Raw genomic sequence first — 22,191 nt, forward strand, 5'->3', positions numbered from 1 at the left:
CTTTTAGTTCCAACATCCCACCATTTTCCCCTTGGAGAATTTATTGAACAACAATATACTAACAGCACATGCCAGTCAGTGCAGCCAAGCCAGTTCTGCCCTTGTCAAGCTGGGATGCTCGTGTATCAGGATGGGCATGAAGCAAACAAACTTGCAAATAAAGATATCATTATGAACTTTTCAAAGTGCTACAGAAAGAACAAGGTGATATGGAATGGAATGGGTTAAGGGCAGAGTTGGAGAACTAACTTAAATTTATCATTCAGGGAAGACATTAAAGCAGGAACTGGAAAATGAATAGGAGCTAGGAAGTCAAGAACAAAAAGAATTCTGGCCTACTGGTCAGAATTAAGAATACTGGGGAAGGAAGGTGTGTATGTTTACAGAATTGAAGAAAGGCCAGTATGGAGAGAAGATGGAAAGGGAAGAATAACCCAGAAGGGTTTGGGGAGGAGAAATGAAACACATTCTTTATTATGCAGGGTCTTTTTGGCCATGTGAAGAAAGTTGAGTTTTACTCTAAGTACAATGAAAAGCCAATGAAAGCTTTTTAAAAGGCAAATCTCATGAATCAATTTATGATTTACAGTCATCACAGGAGCTGTTATAACAAGAGAGGATGATAAAAGATAAAGAGTGCAAGTGCAAAAACTGAATTAGGGGTTATTGCAGGGGCCACGCTGCGGGGGACTAGTGTGGGTTGCCACATAGGCAGTGGAGGCAGTGTGGAGAGGAAAATGAATCCTAGGTATGGTTTGGAGGAAGAATAAACCCATATGGCGGTGTACTACATAAGAAAGTATTTGCAAGACAGGGGCAGGGAGCCATGTCAAGGTTGATTCCAAATTTTCTAGATTGAGCATGTGGCTTAACAATTTTTTGAAAGGTTGCTATTTACTAAATTTGGGGAAGACAGACCAAAGTCAGAGTCCATGCTGGGGCATGAAATTGTATTACTTTACAATACATTTTGCCTGGGATGAATACTAAAATTCTTGGTATGGATCTTTAAATGGATGAGGGTACTCTAAATCATGCAGGGCAAAGGATATGATGTTAACACTATCTATAAAATTTAATTCGTGTATTGCATAATTTTCTGTATGATGAAAACCAGGAGAATTGCTTTGGTCTTAGCAATCTAGAGTTCATGGGTTGTTGACCTGCTTTGAATAACATTAAATATATACATGGATATGGATACATATATGTGTATATATATATATTAAAAGAGCAGTTCCAAGAAAATGGAAGTAGGGATGAGTGACAGAAACTATTTCTGGAATCCTGAGAAATACTTCACTTGATATAATGTGTTTTTTTTTTTTTTTAACTTAGGCTTCTTTATTCACAAAATTGAATGTGAAATGCTGCTTCCAAAATTGATAGTTTCCAGTATTATTACATATTATTCATGTCGATTACATAGGGTAAACTCAAAATCTCTACACATCTAATATTCTACATCATTTTCCAGACTGGGACAAAGAAACTCTAGGTTTTATAGGTTAGATCCAAAAGGCAGCCTTAGGTAAAAAACAATGGGACTTAACAATCTTCATTTTAGGAAAATAACTGATATTGGTGAAGTGACGGTCATCATTCAAAAGCCTGGGCAAACTTCTGAGGACCACGCCATCATAACAGAAGTTTATCTCCAAAAAAGTTACATTATAATATGTCTTCCAACTCTAAGCCAAAGTTTCATTTCGGAAACTCTAAGAACTGATACATGGAGGGAAAAAAAACTAGCTAAACTTCAGGTATTATTAACCCCAAATATGATACTGAAAATAGACACAAAGGGGAGCAATAAACAAGAAAATACAACATTAATATAAAATGCCACAATTCTAAAATTTCTTTTCAAGATAGAAGAAAACATTTGCATCTATCAATTGCTAAAAAGGAAGTAACTAAGTGTTTTGAAGTTAATTATAATTAAGATATGTATTTGTTTCTAACTAAAATCATATAACATGAATCATAAAAGTAAATGTGAACATTTCTATATCTTAGGAAATTATCCAGAATGATATATTTTAAGATTATCCCTTATTCATGGTAAACATAAAGAAGCTGTAAATTTAAACCATGAAATCATGTGTTGTTATGTCTACATACCTGTATAAAAATCAATATTCAATTTAAAGTATAAATAAAATATAACTTCCCTTTAAAAGCTTGAAACTTACTTCCAATTCATAAGTATAGGAATAATTTAAAGCACGTTAGCACGTTATTTTATCTATCAATAGTAATTAACACAGTCTTAATCTGGCTAATGTTAATGACCACTGTTCTTCCGTAAATCCCAGTTAAACCAAGCTTATTAAGGGATAATTAAAGGAAGTCTTATGTGCACTGAATAAAGTAATGTCTGTTTTTAGAGTTGGAGTACATATTTTGTCTGATAACATAAAATTAGACAAAACTTTTCAATTAAAAGTTTACAAGCTGGGGCTTCCCTGGTGGCGCAGTGGTTGAGAGTCCGCCTGCCAATGCAGGCGGCACGGGTTCGTGCCCTGGTCCGGGAAGATCCCACATGCCGCGGAGCGGCTGGGCCCGTGAGCCATGGCCGCTGAGCCTGCGCGTCCGGAGCCTGTGCTCCGCAACGGGAAAGGCCACAACAGTGAGAGGCCCGCGTAATGCAAAAAAAAAAAAAAAAGTTTACAAGCAGATTATTGATTTCTAAAAAAAAAATGTGCCAATGAAACAACTGACAACCTCATTCTTCCTATATATGTGTGCTTTTTACAGGAGAAGCAATGTAATCTAAACCTGGTAGCATATTTCCTGAACACTACACTAGGCTCAGAATGCAGCAAATAGTCAATAAAACACCCTTTGGATATATTCAATCAGGATCAAATAGTGCAGATCCTGGATAAGTATGGAATGCTGAGGCATGTAGAGGAGGAAATAGGGCTTCAAATAATGCCGAGACATTGGGAATACTAGAAACTCCCAACATTTCAGAAGATATTTGTGAGTGTGTATGTGTGTGCATGCACTTTATTATGTTATTTTTATTTTCTAGTTAATAAACTTTAGTATAATGCTTACAATGTGTCCCATCGCGTTCTGAGAAGTAATTTAACACAAATAATCCCCAAGGTCCCTATGAAATATTTATAATTATTATACCTATCATACAGATGAGGAAACTGAGACACAAAAGTGCTAAGATGCCAAAAATGTCGTAAGAAGAACAGAGCCACAGTTTACACCCAGGCAGTTAGGCACCATATTTTGTGCTCTCAACACTAAACACAAAGTTGTGTTGCCTCTCAGTTTTCACTTAAATGTTCTCATTCTCTCTCTCTCTCTCTTTTCCCTCTCTCCCCACCTCTCTCTCTCTCTCTCTCTCATTGTCTCTAACTCTTGCTCTCTCTCTATGCCTCCACCGCTTCCAATTACTCCTTTTGGGGAGGCAGCAGTAAACATTACAGAGTACTAACACAGTTTGGTGCAGTGTGAGGACTGATAGAAAAGGAAATCAGCATATCACTGGAAACCTGTAGGCATGAAGATTAGGTACACATTAGAATTTGAGGTAAAATATGAGTATATGACTATACTAGGAAACTATCTGTGGTTATAAGGAAATAAAAACGATGTCGAACTACATCACATGAGGGGTATTTGTTTTGTTTTGCTTTCATCTAAATTAGGAAAGAGGGACTTCCCTAGTGGTGCAGTGGCTAAGAATCCACCTGCCAATGCAGGGGACACGGGTTTGAGCCCTGGTCCAGGAAGATCCCACATGCCGCGGAGCAAATGAGCCTGTGTGCCACAACTACTGAACCTGCATGCCACAACTACCGAGCCTGCGCTCTAGAGCCTGTAAGCCACAACTACTGAGCACGCATGCCATGACTACATCTAGAGCCTGCGTGCTTAGAGCCCGTGCTCTGCAACAAGAGAAGCCACCGCAATGAGAAGCCCGCACACGGCAATGAAGAGTAGCCCCGGCTCACCACAACTAGAGAAAGCCCGCACGCAGAAACAAAGACCCAACACAGCCAAAAATAAATAAATAAATTAGGAAAGAATAGTGCTTTGAGTTTTGAATAGTGTAAAAGCAAGTATATAGATAGATAGATAGATAGATAGATAGATGGATGAATGTGCATATATATATATATATGTGATTCGAGGGTATGTGACATTTAAATATTTGTTTTTAATATGGTTTTATAGTTCAAATTTAGAGAAAAACAGATGTGATTTTGGTATTGAGGGACATTGTCATGCAAATCTATTTCTCAGACGCAACTTGTATTAGGTAATGCATTGTTTTGACAAATTAGGTACGATTGTCTACTGAATGACTTCCTTACCTGTTTCTATCAATTCGTTTCTTTTCTATTCATTGTTTTTGTTACGTTTATTTCTCAACATTAGTGACTTATATCCAACTAATCAGAATTCCTGGTTATTGACTAAATGTAATACTGCCTGCACCACGAGTTTATGATACAGAAATTTCAAACCACAAATCTCTCCAGATTCCTATGAGAATGAGTAGATGTTGTACAGTCTTCATCTTAAACAGAAATTTTTACAAATAGATGACTCATTCTGGCTGATCATACTTTGAAATATCACATTATTGCTCTGAATCACAAATGAGAAAATAATACACAATAAGGAAAGACCTGGAAGAATAAAATTGTTATGAAGTTGCCTACTACTCTGACTTAATTTCAAAAAAACACCTCACTACAAAATTAATATTATTAGAAAGTAGTGATCTACATAAAATTGTATATGCACTTCTGTGTAAATTTATCTCATCAATCACAGCAAGTAGGTTTGGTACTACAAAGAGAAGATATTACCAGCAACATTTTCAATCATGGGGCCATATATCCAAAAGCAATCAATAAAAAAACATACAGGAACTGACAAACAACTAGTCAACGGAATCATTTTTCCTGAAATACTTAGCAGTAGCCTTTTAACGTAATTGCTTGAGGTCAATATTACTGTATTTCGGTCTGCTTGCTTGTTAAAATAGAATGGATATCATGTCCATTAATTATTTTGGCTGTCAGAGGAAGTTTTTCACACCTACAATCAGCCATAAGGAGCGGTATGATATTAACACGCCTAAAAAAATCACCTTTTTGTCAATTTTACCAAACTTTTGAAGGTCAACAGATTTTTTAAAAGTGAAGGAGAAGAAAATGCATATTTTCATCAAAATGTAAAAGGTACATACCCTTTGCTCATCCATAACTTACTTCTTAACAATTTCTCTCCAATTTACAAAAGTAAAACGCTTCTTATTTTGAACTAACCATTTTGAGAATTTATGTCTTCAAAAAAACATGATGTCTCTGTGAGGGGTTTAATATCAGCATAGATTAAGCCAATTACAGGACACATCTTTCTCAGTTGATGGGAGAACTTAGAAACTGCTGAGTTACACTTTGTGATAAACATTTTGGAAGGTTGCCAAAGCTGTTATAAACATTTCTGAGCTCACTTTTCCAGGGAACTCTTTTAAAAATCAATTAGAAGTGAAAGTCTTTCAATGCTGGTGTTTTAAAATGTCAAGCTTGTATTACTTTTTTCCTTGTTGTGCATCAATGGCAATATTTCAAAACCTGTATATTAAATTGATTATATTCTATAATTAAGCTATTAAAGGGGATAGAATGTACAAGTGTTCTAAAATTCACACCACAGCAGAACTGGCTTGTTTTTTTCATTTTTATAAAAATAAGCCCAATTAGATTAAAAAAGGGGGAAGGCAAAGAAAGAAAGCATGAGGTAAGAACAAAGTATAAATTGGCTATTCAGATTTTATTTTAAAAGCATACTCAAGTATATTATTGATTTTGAAAAATATTTCTTAAAATTACAGGTCAACAAGTTAAAATAATAAATGCTTTATTTATGATTCCTGAATCTGGATTTTTTTAGAAAGTAATCTATGGTCAATGGCAGAGGATCAGTTATGAGTCTAAATTTACAAAAGAGAGGTCTATTTCAAGATTTACTATAATCAAGATTACAATATATTTATTTAAAAATATATAATATAATTTTAGATCATGTTATATGTGTACATGTGCCTTATATGTGTACATGTTTGAATATCTGTGTGTACATGGTTAACTTTTTTGTTAAAAGGGGATCTTGTCAATCTTTCCAAGGTAGTGCCAACATTTCATGCACAAAAAACAAGCTAACTGTGTGTTATCTATATAATAATGTTACATAAAATTTTAAAAATTTAGGAAAATGTAAGATTAAAATCCTTAACTATCAAAAAGTGTGCTCCTTTTCTCTACAAATGATTCACAAATTTACTGTAGAGAGCAAAGGATTAAAATTCCTCATGTATGTGTAACTAACACATTGATATTAATTGGTTTGTCCTTTCAAGTTGTGTTTATCTCTTCATTTCCATCACAGTTTCAAAGGTCACTCCATTCCATTTATAAATCCAATATGACAGAGATTAGTAAAAGCAAAAAGCAACAACTAAATGAGTACCTCATCATGCAATCACACATCTCACAATTCATTTATCCAATTAATAAAAAATACCATCAAATGCTTCATGGTGAGTTTTTTCAAAGCATCAAAATGGTTCATGTCAAGATAACTTAATCATCAACATTTACGTTCCTCAGTATAGCAAATGTAGAGGAAACAGTGAAATTACACCTGAGGGGAAAGATAGCCAAATAAGTATTTCGATATTTTTTCCAAAATAAAATAATTTTAAAAATAAATATATTTCATAAATTCAGCTTATACTAGTAGTAAGTTAATGAGAGTTTCTTGAGAGCTGAAATATATGGGTACTTGTGTGTGTGAGTGCACATTCGCGTGTGTGCGTATGTGTGTGTGTAGTGTGATATCTAGCTATTTAATTGCTAAGGTAATATATTATCTAGAAGAGGACTCTAAAGGATTGAAAATAGTCTTATCATTTACTCATAGATATAAGACATTTTCTAATTTTGACGCTTATTTTGATATATTTATTTTAAACGATTTTAGAACCTGACCTTTCCTCTTGATGTAGGCATAGGTTTGACAGTGGTAGGTACATGAAAGCGCAAAAAGAAACTAAATACATGCCGTGTGCATTACAACTGGCAACTCTAGGAGGCTGACATTTAGATTGCTAAAGGAAATCATTTTAAAACAATTTGACCACCTTTGTAAGATTAGCATTTTTAACCTTGATATTTTCACGTAAAATGAATATTGGATTTACTTTGTCAATATACTCATTGTTTTAACAAGTCCCACTCCAAAAATGTAGTTGGATTATTCAAATGTAAAAGATGAGAGAGGAAAAACAGAAATATAAAAACAAAAGTGAGATAACCCAGAAAGAAGATATCTCAGAAAACCTTGTAACACAATTTCAGCACTTACACAAACCATAAAGTAAAGAAAAAGCAATTTATTTCCAAAAAGCAGCTAAAACACAGAGAATTAGTTAACCAATTATTTATAAAAGAGGTAGATGTTTCTTTCTCAGAGAAATATGAATGAAGTTAAAACGAACTGAGACTGGTTTTAGAAATCATTTTCCCCCCATCTCTATTATACGGATCTGTGTCTCACGAAACATTAGAAGGTCACAGAATCCTAAGGCAGAATCAAGAATGTTTACAAGGCCACTGCGTTTTGAAGTAGGCTTGAATCACTCAAACAGCATAGTGCCTGAGTATAGACTATCAATCACCACATTATATTTAATAATGTCATATCTCTTTTATGTTTGTTTATTAACTTATGCATTCTTATATAACTGTGTGGTAATTAGTTTGTTTTGAACCTGAGCTATCCTTTTCAGTTAAAAATACTTTCTAGAAAAAGTTTAAGTAAAAATATAACTATTAAATGTCTTATGAAGATCGTGAAGTCTTCCTTCCCTGGATATCCTAAAATGTAATACCTGTATAAAACAAAGATCTCTCCAAAGCCCCCAATCGATGCAGTTGTACAAGTAAAATTCCAGGTAAATGACTTGTTATTTGAATTTTCATTTAGAAAAAGGAAAAACCTTTCCAAGAATTCCTGAAATGTTATAATTTTGTATGAAATCAATTGATGAAAAAAACTTAAATGTGTGCCCTAAAGACACGCACGGCATTGATAAAAATGCAGGGTTCGCATGGTCTTATAAATTGTTTTAAATTTAGAATACCCCATGCACATATATGTGTATTTGCATAAGCGTGTGTGTACACACGCATACATACATAGATGACTGGATACACACATGCTCACGTATACACAAATATCCTCTCTTCTTTGTCCCTATGCAGATTATTACTCCCTGCCTACAAATGACCCCAAGGAAGTAAGTACACTTCTTGGCTGAACAATTTATCAACAGCTTGAAGTGACAGGAATGGTGATTCAATCCCGTGTCCTCACATATCAGATGTAGGCCACATTCTTCAGTCTGCAGAACCAGAAAGGGAAAAAGTCCCTGTCGCATTTGCCCTTTCATAGAGATGGAAATATTATTAGAAAGGACATAAACAGACTAATTAAATCACAGCAGTATGGCTGGGATGACAGCTGGTACAGCGTGTGACTGAGAAGATCCATATCTGTGAGCAGGAGGTACTTCACTTCCAATCCATTTGCTATTAGGTGCTTTCAAGCTTGCTGTGCAGACATTAAATAATAACATATCATTTCCAAGACGAAAACGATGTAAAGAAATAAAAAAGGCTTTCTAACCAAGAAATCTTTTGTGCAACAGAGAAAAAAAATCATTTACCACTCAGTTCTGCTTTTGAGATAAAGATGTAATAATGCCATTACCTTTCATCAGCAGGATCCTTGAAAATCAACACTCTTTGCTTATCATGCTGTGAAATACAAATAGAGCTAAAGGCATGGTCTGCCAGGCACTGCTGCAGCGATATTAACTAACAGATCTGCCCTTTGTGAAGGAAACCGTATCCGTTTCATTAGTGTAGACTCTAATTCAAAACTGTTGAAAATGAACTGCACATACTGTTTTAATAACAACATTCCTAATCATTATCAAACTGGTAATTCTCTCAGCACTGAATGGAAGGGTCTGTGTTTCCATTATGACCTGCTGTTAAAGAAAACCATATTTAAATCCTCTATTTTTCCTATCTTCCAAATGATCCAGGTTCATCTGGGGGAGGGGGGTACTAAAAGCCTGCAAGATGATGTATGCCACATTATTTCTTCATAAGTGAATTGACATTTTTAGACATTCATGTCGACTACTATATTATTTACTTATTATCACTAAGTTATTATATTTTGTATTCAGTTGGACATGCCATGGTTCATACAAATGGCTTTGTACACTTTTGGAATATTTGGACAGTGCAGAGAGGAATCACAGTCAAATAAATGTGAGATGCTAAGTCTGATGACAGGCATTGGGCTCAGAGTTAGAAACTTGTGTGCTCACACTCACAAAATGTTAAACCATGAACAACACCCTTAGTGACAGCTCAAAGAATATGTTCTCTAATGTTAGGTTATCATGAGATATTTAAAGATTTATATCATCAAACATTATAATTTACAGAACACAACGTTGAAGGTTTATTTTAATCATATGTCATCAATCATATGAAGTTAAAATATAAGATAAAATAATGGAGGATCATATTAATGAAAAAAATAAGAGTTACCTGATCTTAAAAAGATTGAATAAGGCCTGGGGTTATTTTAAACTGAAAAGTTTGCTCCCACTATATGTTACTTTGAAGGTCCTATAAACATTATAGCATGTTGATGTAGGTTGACGATCAGATTTAGGGCTTTCCTCAATGAAAACTGAAGGCTGTAATAAATGCATTCAATCTCCTAGAATGTGATGGAGTCTACCATATAGCATATCCAATTGGATATATGTTACATATCCTTATGTTTTATGATTACACAAGGATAGAGCATCAGATAAAATCATTTAATTTATATTTCTTAGTATGAAATGCTTATATTATCAGTTTATTTCATTATCCTGTCATTAGTTGGAGTAAACAATACGCAATACTAAAACCAAAAGGAAAACATTGGGCTAATATTTTCTACTTATGCTCTCCAACTGTCCATATAAATTAAAATTTTTTTATGAAAATGAAACAGACACTACAGAAAAAGTGGAAATATTCTCTGCATTCTGCTTATCTACACCATACAATACATTTAATAATTCATACAGAAAACTAGTATATGTTATTGTTCATACTCTAATGATTTTCTTTACATATAGGAGTGGATTCAGAAATACATGCTCAAATATTTTTAAATGAGAAGAGTGTTCTTTTTAATATGGAAATGTATTTTTTCCATAGTGCCCTGTTATGATCACTAATGTTTTTATTCTTTTATATGCACAATAAAGATCCAAAATATGTTATGAGAAAAAATGCAAAATGATGCCAAGCACTTTCTAGAAAATCATGAAAAAGAGCTTAATAAAATGACCAGTTATTACCGCATGTGCCTCTTTTTTTCTTATATTCAAAATAAATATTTTCCACCATTATCTGTCATGTGTAATGGTTACATAATCTGTGAAATGATGTGTTAACAGTATACATAATGATGGCATGTTTTGAACATTTAGGTTGTTTCAGTTTTGTATTTCACTTTAGAAATCACTGTAAAGAATAACTTCTTGCCTTTTATCTTCTACTCATTTCAAAAATCAAAGAATTTTAGAACCAAGGGGTTGACTGGGCATCAAGCTCCTTATTTATTAAATAAGAAATCTGAGAAATTAAGAGACCAAACTAGCTAAGTTATTTATTAGCAGTGTTATTACTAGAAGCTGAATCTTCTGACATATTTTGCTCTCTTCTCCCCAATCTCTGCTTTTGGAAGCATCTAGAAGGACTTGTTTGATCATACTAAAAGTTATTCAAATGATAATTTTGTCTTAAATTAGCTATTTATTCTTTATATTTTCACATTAGATTACCTTATTTAAAATATTTAATGAAGAAGAAATGCCAGAAATATTAAATATTTAAAAATGCATTGAAAATTATGAAAGCATAGCTTACTACTTTTTAGCTTTTCATTGCTGGAATAAGCAATTTTGTGTGAAATGTCAGGATATGAAGACATCTTTTGCATAGGAAATGATGTGAACCATATGGCTTATTCACCATCAATTGAATTACAAACCATGGCAGTTCCTACACTTTTAGGAGATGCTTATGTGGTCCTTCCATTAAAATTCCACTAATGTGACATTTGTGAAAAGGTTTATGTTTGGACATACTTTCCTCACCATATGAGAAGCCACAGAGAGCAAAGGCATAGATTAAAAGTGTTTACATATAAATTGAAAGCTATCAGTTCTAAAATACTTCTCATTTCATGCGTCAGAATTTTTTTGGCCTTTTAGGGTAGTCTTGTGTGTTTCCATGTTTACAAGACCCTGGCTGTTAATATTATTAAATTTTACTCATCAGACAGGAAGAAGGATCTTAACAATCATTGTTAGGCAAAGAAACATTAAGAAAGTTAAAAAAAAAATTCCACATTTAATCTGTTAAACAATGGCAAATTTCTTATGAATCAGTGATACTGTAATTGAACTGGAGACATTTTTAGAGCAAGCTTGCTTTGGCTTTTTCACCCTCCGATTTGGAATCTGCTCACAGTACTGCCAGCTTAACCAAAAAGGATTAACTCTCATATCCAACTGAGAACACAGATAATTCTCAGTAATTGGTAAAAAATGAAGATGAATGGGGCTGAGAGATAAGGAGCAATTAGCTCATCAGCAGTTACAGCTGTGCACTCAATCCGGATCCATCTCTTGAGTCTCGGCCCCTTTTAAAGAACCTACACAGAATAAGCATAGGACGCCCCCTCCCCAAAAAATTGCTATACCTGCCCATCATTTCTCTAGTCTTCCATTTTATTTCCTTCCTATACAAAGACACCTGTCATAGCATGCTATGTAAATTACTACCTCTCTCAGGACCTATGTCTAAAGCCAATCTTCTTTTTAAACTTTTTTTTTAATAACAGAAACCAAATGACTACTGTAGACACTCTTAAATTCCCTGTCAATCGTTTCATTATAGCAGCATCATCTGTTTGAAAATATAAGCAATTCCCTCATCTAATTATAGGAAGGATTTGAGGTTCATTAACATTGCCAAAGCAGAGAATCCAATGTGCAACTACAGAGCTCTGCTTGGTGGCCTGTGTTCTCAGTTTCCTTTTATTTGCTTTCTCAAGGTCTCCAAGACTTTTTCCTGAAATCATAAAATTAATTTTTCCTTCTAAATAGACACATGAGATAGAAGAAAGGAAATGACTGCAATGTAAACTATTTTATTTCTTTGGGAATGGTTAAAAAAAAAAAAAGATAAGGGGATGGTCAGCCAGGGAAGAAAATTTTATCTCCCTATCTGCCTAGCATTTTTTTTTCATTGTTTTGTTTTGTTGGTTGATGGACAGAGGTAAGGAGTAAGGAATACCATTGATGAACACAGCTGTTTAATCCCAAACTCAAGCTCTTGTTTTTACTTGAAACTCCTATATCTTTGTAACTATTGCAAGTTTGAAAAATGCAAAAGAATCCTACATTTCAGGCATATGAAATGTGTTCAAGTTTGTGGATCACTGCATTAGGGTATTCTTGCCTACTTTACATGGTGTTCAGAGACAGAAATTCTGAAGTCTTAAGATTACTTCACTTCCTTAAAGAAATAACAGCAGTTCGGGGGTTATGACTATAGTTTAAACAATAAGATTTTCTTGGGACATCTGTTTTGAGATCACATTTTGAATAGATATGAACTCATTTCCTACTAAGCAAGCAATCTACTATTGTTGATAGCTGTTTACCAGTTCTATGAGTCAGATATTAGCTTGTGGCAAAGGTCCCTCTTAAATCCTCCGAGTATTCTTTAAACTGTGTACATAGTGTTTTCCTTAAATAAAATGTTAAGAGAAGTAAAAATGCAGTCTTTTCCTGCCTCTTGGTAAATTATAGTCCACAAACTCTTGCACTTGGGAATAATATTTAACGTATTTATCTTTAGAGTCGTTTCCTTTGTTGTCATTAGTTAAGGGGGTAAGATATTAGGTTTAGCAAGCATTTAAATAACAGAGAAACTACTAAGAGATGCTCACTATGTCAATATTTATATAGCAGTTAAAAACTAGAAGTAAAATTAAGTTTCCTTTATTTAGGTTAAATCGATTGTGATTAATTTAGTACCTTCAAAAATGTGCATGATGCCAAAAAAAAGAAGATAAGCAGATAAAACATAGCTATAGAGACTATGAAATTGACCTTGAGTTCACCGGTTTTAAATTCTGCTTTTCCAATAACCCAGTCCCAATTTCCAAGCAGCATTTTTTAAGCTGGTTATGTAGATCAGTCCTTAAAGCAAAAAAATAGCAATTTATCTGGCCTGTATGTTGTGGATAGCGTTGCCACTAAAAAGAATCCAGGACATTTTTCCTTCTTATCTGCAATGTAGCTCATATCAGCCAACCTGTCACAAGATAGTACTTGATATAAACAAGAGATTGCAAAGACATCTCAGTAATCAATATCAGGATGGCTACAGTATGGAAACCCCAACCAGTGCATATCATTTGTCTCAGCATCTATTTCTATGGCCAAATGAAGCATTAATTCAAATCATAAATCTATGGTGATTTAAATCTGGGAATGAGCACCTGCCTGCTTTAATGATTTATTTTGTACATTTCAATAAGCAGGAGATTTGTCCATATGAACTGACAGGTCACCTTCAGATGCCAGGAGCAGACTGTTTATCACCATGCAGACTAGCATCTCATCTTAGCAAGTAAATATTAAACTAAAAGAATCCAATTGATTGTGGATGAGGGAGAATGGCGACACAGCCATATATTTCACTCAGCCTGCTGATGCCTCACTCAGATCTATCCTGAAGTCCTCACTTCTTCCTAAAGTTATCATTCTGTTGGAAAGATGCAAGCTCAAGGTTACCACGTAAAATTGGGATATAAAATAATTATTTGTCAGTGTCATAGGTTTCTTCAAACACCTTTTTTTCTGACTAATTTTTACAATTCATATTAAGAACTAGAGAGGGTCTTCTATAATAAGAATATTCCTTCACCTCATCAAGCCAAATGAAATGAAACCAAGCAAAGAAAAAATTCTATTTTCTAGCAGCACTAAGGATTTACTTACAACCAAGGAGTAAGGAAGTGGGGCGGGGAAAACAGTGTTTCTACATAGAGAAGCCTGAAACATTTAAATAACGCGTGAGCCAGATGAGTATAAGGGAAAATAGAACCCTGAATTGACTTCAGAAATGTCACTGGATTTGGGCAGGGCTGAGTAGTAACAATACATCATTTAAGTAGCACCTCTCTGAGGGGTTTCGCTACTTCCAAGGGCCAAGTGACAGATTCGTGAGAGCTGTACATTTGTATTCTGAAATATAAGGCTTCTGAGATTCTTGGGATACCTCCTGGAATTCATAGGTTTCAATACCACTTCCTAAGCGCCTCGTGCTAGCTGATGTTCCTGGGGGATCCACCGCATCCTGTTATGACTGTCTGCTTACTTAACCACCCTACCCATAGGAGTGTACGCCCCTTGAGTGCTGAGGCTGTGTTAGGATTATTTTTGTGTTCCTAGAATAAGCTAAAATCAAACATACAACAAAATCCAAATGACGTCACAGCTACCCCCAAATTTCCTCACAGGCCTGCAGCTTAACAAATAATACCTAGCAGAGAGAATAGGAAAACAGAGGAGGAAGCAGTCGGTGGCTGTAAAAAGAGGAAGAAGGTGATTTTCAGGAGGGTAAGTTGGGAGAAATAATAACAAAAGCAATACCCACATGACTAACATTATGGGTGACCAAAAAAATGTGATAAACAGACACTGTAATGAATAAAATGATAAGCACTTGTCAAATATGATTTCCTTTCATTCTCACGATGCAGATACTATTTTCTATGCCATTTTTCAGATGTGGAATGCGAGGCTCAGAAAGTTCACATAACTTTCCAAAGTCACGGAGCAAATAGTTATTGAACACTTACCATGAGGCAGGCACTATCCTCAGAACCAGAGAAGACTGGAGTCCATTTAAAGCAATTGCTCAAAATTGCCGTGATCTATGCAAGCTCAACCTCCCATCCCCACCATTGCTCTGTACCTTCCCCCACTCTACCCCATCCCTCCCCTAAACTCTCTTTCCCTGATCTCTAGGTGAAGAAGAAGGGGACAGGGGGTGTGCTCAGGAAGGGTGATAAATCACAAATTCTTAGAGGACAGTAATGTGTGAGAATAGAATAAAAATGACAATGGATAACATTTCCCCCCAAATCAGCTACAGATTTCTAACATACATGATCCATGAGCTTTAGGGACTAGCAATGGCACTAATGTTAACACAATCTCAAAATATTAAGACCCTCTAGGAAAATTCAAATAAATTTCCGTTTCTGGTTCAAATTGGATGATGGGTGTCAAAAAAAAAAAAAGCAATATAAACTAGCAAGTGAATACCTTAATGGAAGAAAAGTGATTTCTTCCAACTAAAAAGCAAATTTAAATTGTTTCTTAGTTTAAGTCATTATGATAGCCTAGCTATCCAAATAACTATGATAAGCACAATTTGGTCAGAGGGCAAGTATTATTCCATAATATCAAATATTAAGTGTATGCCAACACTTAATTATGAGCTATGGTCTCTTTATCTTATGCCTGTTGGTTTCTCCAAAGCCAGCTTCTGTTCTGCTGCTCAGGAAATTTGACAGAGGTATAATGTTTTAATATATTTTGTTCAAGTGTTATTAAATTGCCTAACTTAACGATCCCTCCTCACAACACCAGCTACCAACAACAGCCCACATTAAAGGCTTACTCTCCTAAAATTTTGAAAACAATCTAAATTATGCTTTGGAATCACAACTATGGTTTAGAGTGGCCAATTACTTGTTTTTAAAAGTGTCCAATTTTGCTCTGTTTTACTGGGCAAAGTAAAAGACTAGTATTTTAAAATAATATGTAGTCAATAGTTCTAAAAACAGAATTACAATTCCTTCATTTTACTTCAGTATCGTTTTTAACTTTTAAAAGTTTAAATTGATGTGTGTAAACTATGCCCTAAAGCATCCATCGCCCTCCATCTTCTCAATAGAAGCACTGCAAATGCGAATGCTGGCACTTCCCTTAGTCCTTTTCAGATTTTGAGCCGTGTCTTTGGCTTTCTTCCACATCTTTTTGTCCAAGAATTGCTACCTCCTTCTTTATCATACTCTCAAGTCAAAGCCATTAACGCCTCTCCTTTTCTATTTGTCTTGTCTAGTTCTGTTGAAAAGTTCTATTTTTCCCCTTTTTACATTAGAAGCTGCTCTTTGGCATCACTGAAGTGGTGGTATTTTGTGTTTTGTGTATATGTTTTAAAATTACTTCCTACTAGGTTACTCATATCTAGCACATGATTCCATGAACAGTTGTGAAAATGACTATCACTGAAGTCCACAGTATTCCTTCATACACGCCCCCTACCTGTAGGTCAATGGACTGAAAGTAGGGAGCTGCTGATTAGCTAAAGAAATAATCTGTTAAAATGTTGCACAGAAAAGGAAATCTAATTGAACTTCCATAAATTATTGTGTCCCTCATGAACATGTATGTTGGATATAGTCTTGTGTACATCTTACATCCAAATTTCTCTTGCTCAATTATATTTTGAGCATGATTTCTACATTTTAAAGGGAAATAATACAGTGCAGTGGCAGAAAAAAGTGTTTTATGTCACAAACACTAAACGCTAAACGCTAAAGATATCATCAATAAAAATTTAACTCTCATTTGAAGTTGTGTTTGACAAAACAAATTACCCAAATTAATTCTGCAAAGAGAAAGCTGTTCCTTTTTGGTTTAAACAGTAATGGTTAACTTTCCATCCCTCCATACCTCAAGAAAGAAAAAGATCAAATTAAGAAATTAAAGTGGCATTTTTTAAATAAGAGAAACTGATAATGGATGTATACAGAAAGAATTAATTATCAGCATAATTCTTATTCTTGGCAGTACATGGAAAGATTAAGTTTATATGTTTTGCTGCTAAGGCACATTTCTTATTTGATAACCAATGCATTAAGAATAAAAAAACTAGTGTGTGGTTTTGTTTGTAAATATTCTTCTGCCATCTTACCTATAATAAATATTTTTGAATTCTGACTATTAGAACTTATTTGTATTATGAAAGATGTTAACTGAATTCTTACAGTAGAGGTTGCAGACATAAAGTTAATGCCTACATTTAAAAATAATGTTGCTAATTATTTATTTAGAGTGTGTGTTGTTAGGCTAAGTGGTTTCTTCAAAATGTACACTATTTTCAAAGCTAAAGGGTCCAACTTCTTGAACAGGTAGCCAATAATTTTGTTCTGGAAAAGAAAGTCATTGAGTAGCAAAATGATCACAGTAAGTTTCAGTGAACATAAAACTTACCGACACTTGAATTCATGTCCCCATTTTCAGAATCTGCTCCATGTTGGTTACTACTGGCATGATAGTTGCTCATAGCTTCTAATTTGATTTTTTTCACCTTCATTGCTTCGGCGATCGCTGCATTGGTAGCAGCGGCAGCTGCTGCAGCTGCTGCTGTCAAACCTTCAAAGAATAAATTAAAAATGAGGTAATTCAAATTCTGATTTTTCATGTAAGAATCCATGTGCTTTATAAAACACATATACAACATATTGAAGTATCTGCTTCCTTTATGCAGCACTCTGATATCATATATTCATTCCCAGCTAACCAGTGAAACTATGTTGATATCATAGAGTGCTCTCCGAACTCCCATATTCAATATTAGCAAAAGCATGATTCGTACACAGAAGGAGAGTAGTAGAAATGCAGACAGAATTCGCCCTCAAACAAACCCATCTGAACATGTCATTCCTGGCTCCAAATCCTCTACAGCTGTCTACGGGGGGGGGGAGGGGGGGGGTGGTGGTGGAGGAAATCTGAACTGCTTAGCTTAACTCACAAAGCTTTTCACTAAAATTGGAAACCTACCTAATCACCCAAAGTTTCCCTATTCTCATGCCATACTCCCCCTATGCTGAACGTGGCCCCAGTACCCACACGTGCCCTGCCTCTTCAAGCCCGTGCTTTTGCAATTGCCATTGCCTTTGTCTGGAACATTCTAGTCCTGTGATTCACTTCCCCTACTTGTCATCCTCCAGTATTCTAGTCCCAGAGTTGACCTTTCTAACCACTATGCCACACCGTCTCCAGAAAGGTTGTCTCTGTTCATCCAGAAAACGGGAGGTGGCAGTGATCATGAGATTAGAAAAAACAGTTTGAGGCCAGATACGGAAGATCAGAAAGTGAAGACCTGGCTTTAGGTACAGGCTCTAGGTAACCAGCAGAGGTTTTGGAGCACAGGAGCGATTTGTTTTCCTTAAACGTGTGAACTTTTACCGAGTCAATTCACTTCATCCGACATCCTTCATCTGCAAAATGAAAGACACTGAAACGTGTGAATGATCTCTGCTAACTCTAAAACTCTGACAGTCTATGAGAGGATATACACACACACCCGCCCACACCCTCATACTCCTTTTGCTATGTTGCTTCAGAATTTCTGGCTACAGCGCTTCAGCCTGCTTTGAATTTATGTATGATTTATTTCCACTTGCAGCTGGTGGATTTGAGACTGAAACCTCTCTCCCTCTTTTCCTCCCCACTTCTAGTTACTATAGCAAATAAGTTGCAGCCTCAGGAATTAGAAGAAGGTCTTTTTCCCTAGAAACCTCTGCTTTTTTTTTTTTTTTTTTTTGAGGTTAGGAGAATACCTCACCTTTCCTTCAGATCAGACCAAAGAGACCTTGACAACTTTCACCCCAACACAACAAGACCTTCAGACTGACTCTTTGCATGACAAACTGGTAACTGCCCCCTAAAAAGGCACTGATCTGAACTCAAAGAATTCATCTGGGTCTCGACTGAACACTTATTGCCTTTTAAGTCCCAACTTGAACTGATTCTCTCATCTTCCTATGATTGAATTTTCTCCCCAGTTACTCATTTCCTTCAAAGATGTTTCAGAAGATTTTCTTTCCTGTTCTCTTAAAATTCTCTTTGTGTTTCCCAGAAAATCTCTCTTCCTCAGTTTCGCCTTGTCACCAATGTGAACATCCCACTTGTCCTTTCCCTTCATTGCCTGGTGTTGTCCCATATCCAATTTATGACACATCTAGGGTCTTTATCTTTGATTTATGTGGCAGGTAAATCTTGTTCCATAGTATTCAAATAAGAAAGAAAAAACTACCACTTGAGATATGATTGTTATTATTGGATAGATCTGAATCAAGCTCAGTAGCATGAAACATAACTATGCTTGATATGGCCTTACACAAGCTATAAAATCTTCTTAAGTATGGTTTCTTCATCTGTAAAGTCATCCTATTCACAAAGGGATAATAGAAGGATTAAATAAGATAAACTATGTGAAGAATGCCACATAATGTTTAGTAAAAACTAGGCAGGCCTTGTGTTCTAGTTTTTACTGCAGCAAGTCAAGCCCAGTCCTAGCTATGACTCAAGCAGGATACAGTGGGCTGGCTGCAGCCTCCCTCAGCTAGAAGTATCCTGCTTCTCCTTAGCTGCCGGCATTAACCCTTGACTTTTAAAAATGTTTTTCACAATTTTATTATTTATCTGATCTTATTTATGGTACTCTTCTCTTTTTCCATTTGACAGTTTTTTCCCCCTTAGGTTTACACTTCTAATGCAAATTCCAACAGATAGATGTGTGTGTGACACACACATGCTATAACCATAATACTTTTGAAATATTCTATTTTCAGTCCAGTTTCATGAAAGCAAGAAGAAAGCTATGACATTTGCAACAGTTGCTGATTTAAGTTTCACTAACTCACCTAACTGTTTGATGGGTTCTCAAATTTAATTCTTTAATAGCTTTCACACTCAGACAATTTTCTCCATCTCCCCTGGCTTCCCCTAGTGTAAGCTGCCACTTTTTGTTCCCTGGAGTCTTGTAATTATTTCTTAACAGCTTCCACTTTCCCTACCTCCAATCTCTTATGATTCATACTGCAGTCAACGTGACCTTATGAAAACAAAAAGTTAACCCTGGCATTTGATGCCTGCTCTGAGGAACAAGGTGGGTGCTTCATGTGTCTGTCAGGGCCCTGTGTGCTCAAGTACCCTGCTTATCTGTGTGGCATTATCTTTCCCCCAGGTCTCCTTTGCTCTGTGTGCTCCAGACATATAGGGGTCTTTCACAACCTCTAGTGGACTACATTTCCTCTTTCAAGCCAGACTTTGCACATGCTGTTCAGACTTTCTAGAAAATCTCTCCAGTCCCCTGCCCCAGATCTGTCCTTGCATCTGTCATGTGAGGCTTAAATATGATGCTCTAGGAGGAGCAGGCTCAGGACCCTGACTCTTCAATCTACCTGGGAAAGAGCTCCAACACTTCAAGAATCAGCCTAAGACTCACTTCTTTTAAAGAGCTGACCTTCTCCACCCTACTCCTCAAGAGTAGAGCTAGTGGTCCACTTACTTGTGTTCTCAGCCCTGTTGAATGAAAGTCTGCATTCTCTGTGCATCAGAATCACCCACAGGGCTTTAAAACCATGCAAAGAACTGAGTCCTACCATCTGAGATTCTGGTTCGGACACATCCATCTGTATATTTTGGTTGATTTTACTGTTCCTCAGGTCACTTTAATGTGCAATCTGAGAACAGAAACTCACTCAAACTCTTTATTGCTCCTTTTTTTGGGGCAGGGGGTGTTGCTCAGGGGGGTCAGTGTAGGGCTAGCTCCTCCGACTCGGTTATAACACTGAAAGGACAGAAATACTTTCTTAGTATATGTATCCCAAACATTGAGCACAAAGCCTGGCACAAATTGTCACTGAATGAAAAAACGCTTCTCAAACTGGATTACATGGAAAGCCACAGGAGAAATATGGGCATTATTTTGACAATATCCATGTAAGTAATTTAAAACATTATGTTCATATTACAGTCAATGTAAATATACTAGGAGTAGCAAATCTCATTAATTTAATAAAAAGCATTTACTTTCCAAAGCTACATCTGCCTAGGACTGGAGAGAATCATGAAAGTCTCACACTCACCTCTGCATTGATTGCACTTCCTGTTGGCCTTGCCATGGCCCTTTCAAATCTCTTATGTAATTCTCAAATTCCCTCCAACTTGCTGTCTCTAGTAAAAACTTATTTTAGAATCTATGCACTCACTTTAGAAAGAGGTCCCATTGTATAGTTTGTTCCCTATTGAAGCTGCCTTTGAAAAAATAAGTGTAATAAATTCACAAAATAACACTAGTTTTTGGTCTATACTTCATAGAGAGTTCACATTGTAAAAACACTTCCTATGCAATCAAGAATGCTCTACCTGTGCAACATGCATGCACCTAGAGATTATTATACCAAGTGAAGTAAGTCAGAGAAAGACAAATATCATGTGATAGCACTTATATGTGGAATCTAAGAAAATGATACAAATGAACTTATTTACAAAACAGAATCAGACTCACAGCTTAGGAAACAAACAATGTTACCAAAGGAGAAAGGTGGGATGGAGGGTAAATTAGCAAATTGGGATTAACAGATACACTCTACTATATATAAAATAAACAACAAGGACCTTCTGTATAGGTCCTTGAGCCATACTGAACTATATTCAATATCCTGTAATAACCTATAGTGAAAAAGAATATGAAAAGGTATATATATATATGTATATATGTAACTGAATCACTTTGCTGTATACCTGAAACTAACACAACATTGTAAATCAACTATACTGCAAAATGAAATAAAAATTTTTAAGGAAAGAATGGTCTGCTTGTGTAAACATTGGCAACCCATAACATTTACCACACACTTTTCCTCCCTCCATAACACTTTCTCACTTAGAACTCTTCTCCACCTGCCTCATAATCAGACTTCAGCATATTATTCTCCTTCAATATCCCATCCTGAAGCAGTGAATTTATGACTGCTTTTAACTCTTCTTAATCAAAACAAGCCATTTTTCCCTTAGAACTAGGTAATCCAGCGTTTCTCCAAGTGATAATCTACATCAAATACAGCTGCAGAGTGTGGTAAAGTTGAAGGTTATCTTTCTTGGGGCCACATTCATAGACCCTA

General features: G+C 35.6%; 1 protein-coding gene across 5 annotated transcripts in view; it reads right to left on the minus strand.

The window, feature by feature from the left end:
- The window catches only part of DACH1 (dachshund family transcription factor 1), a gene marked incomplete at both ends in the record, with an annotated part of 411,297 nt that overhangs the window by 170,280 nt on the left and 218,826 nt on the right, over positions 1-22,191 (minus strand). For 3 of the 5 annotated variants that reach the window (XM_082859600.1, XM_082859598.1, XM_082859597.1), the window contains one exon: positions 17,489-17,650. The exons of the other annotated variants lie outside the window; for them this stretch is intronic. In XM_082859600.1, the coding sequence (XP_082715726.1) occupies positions 17,489-17,650 (162 nt within the window). The remainder of the gene's footprint in view (positions 1-17,488; positions 17,651-22,191) is intronic. 5 annotated transcript variants of the gene reach the window in all.

The sequence above is a fragment of the Leucopleurus acutus genome, assembly GCF_964270905.1.
Source record: "Leucopleurus acutus genome assembly, chromosome: 18".
In the NCBI taxonomy this organism is placed as follows: Eukaryota; Metazoa; Chordata; class Mammalia; order Artiodactyla; family Delphinidae; genus Leucopleurus; species Leucopleurus acutus.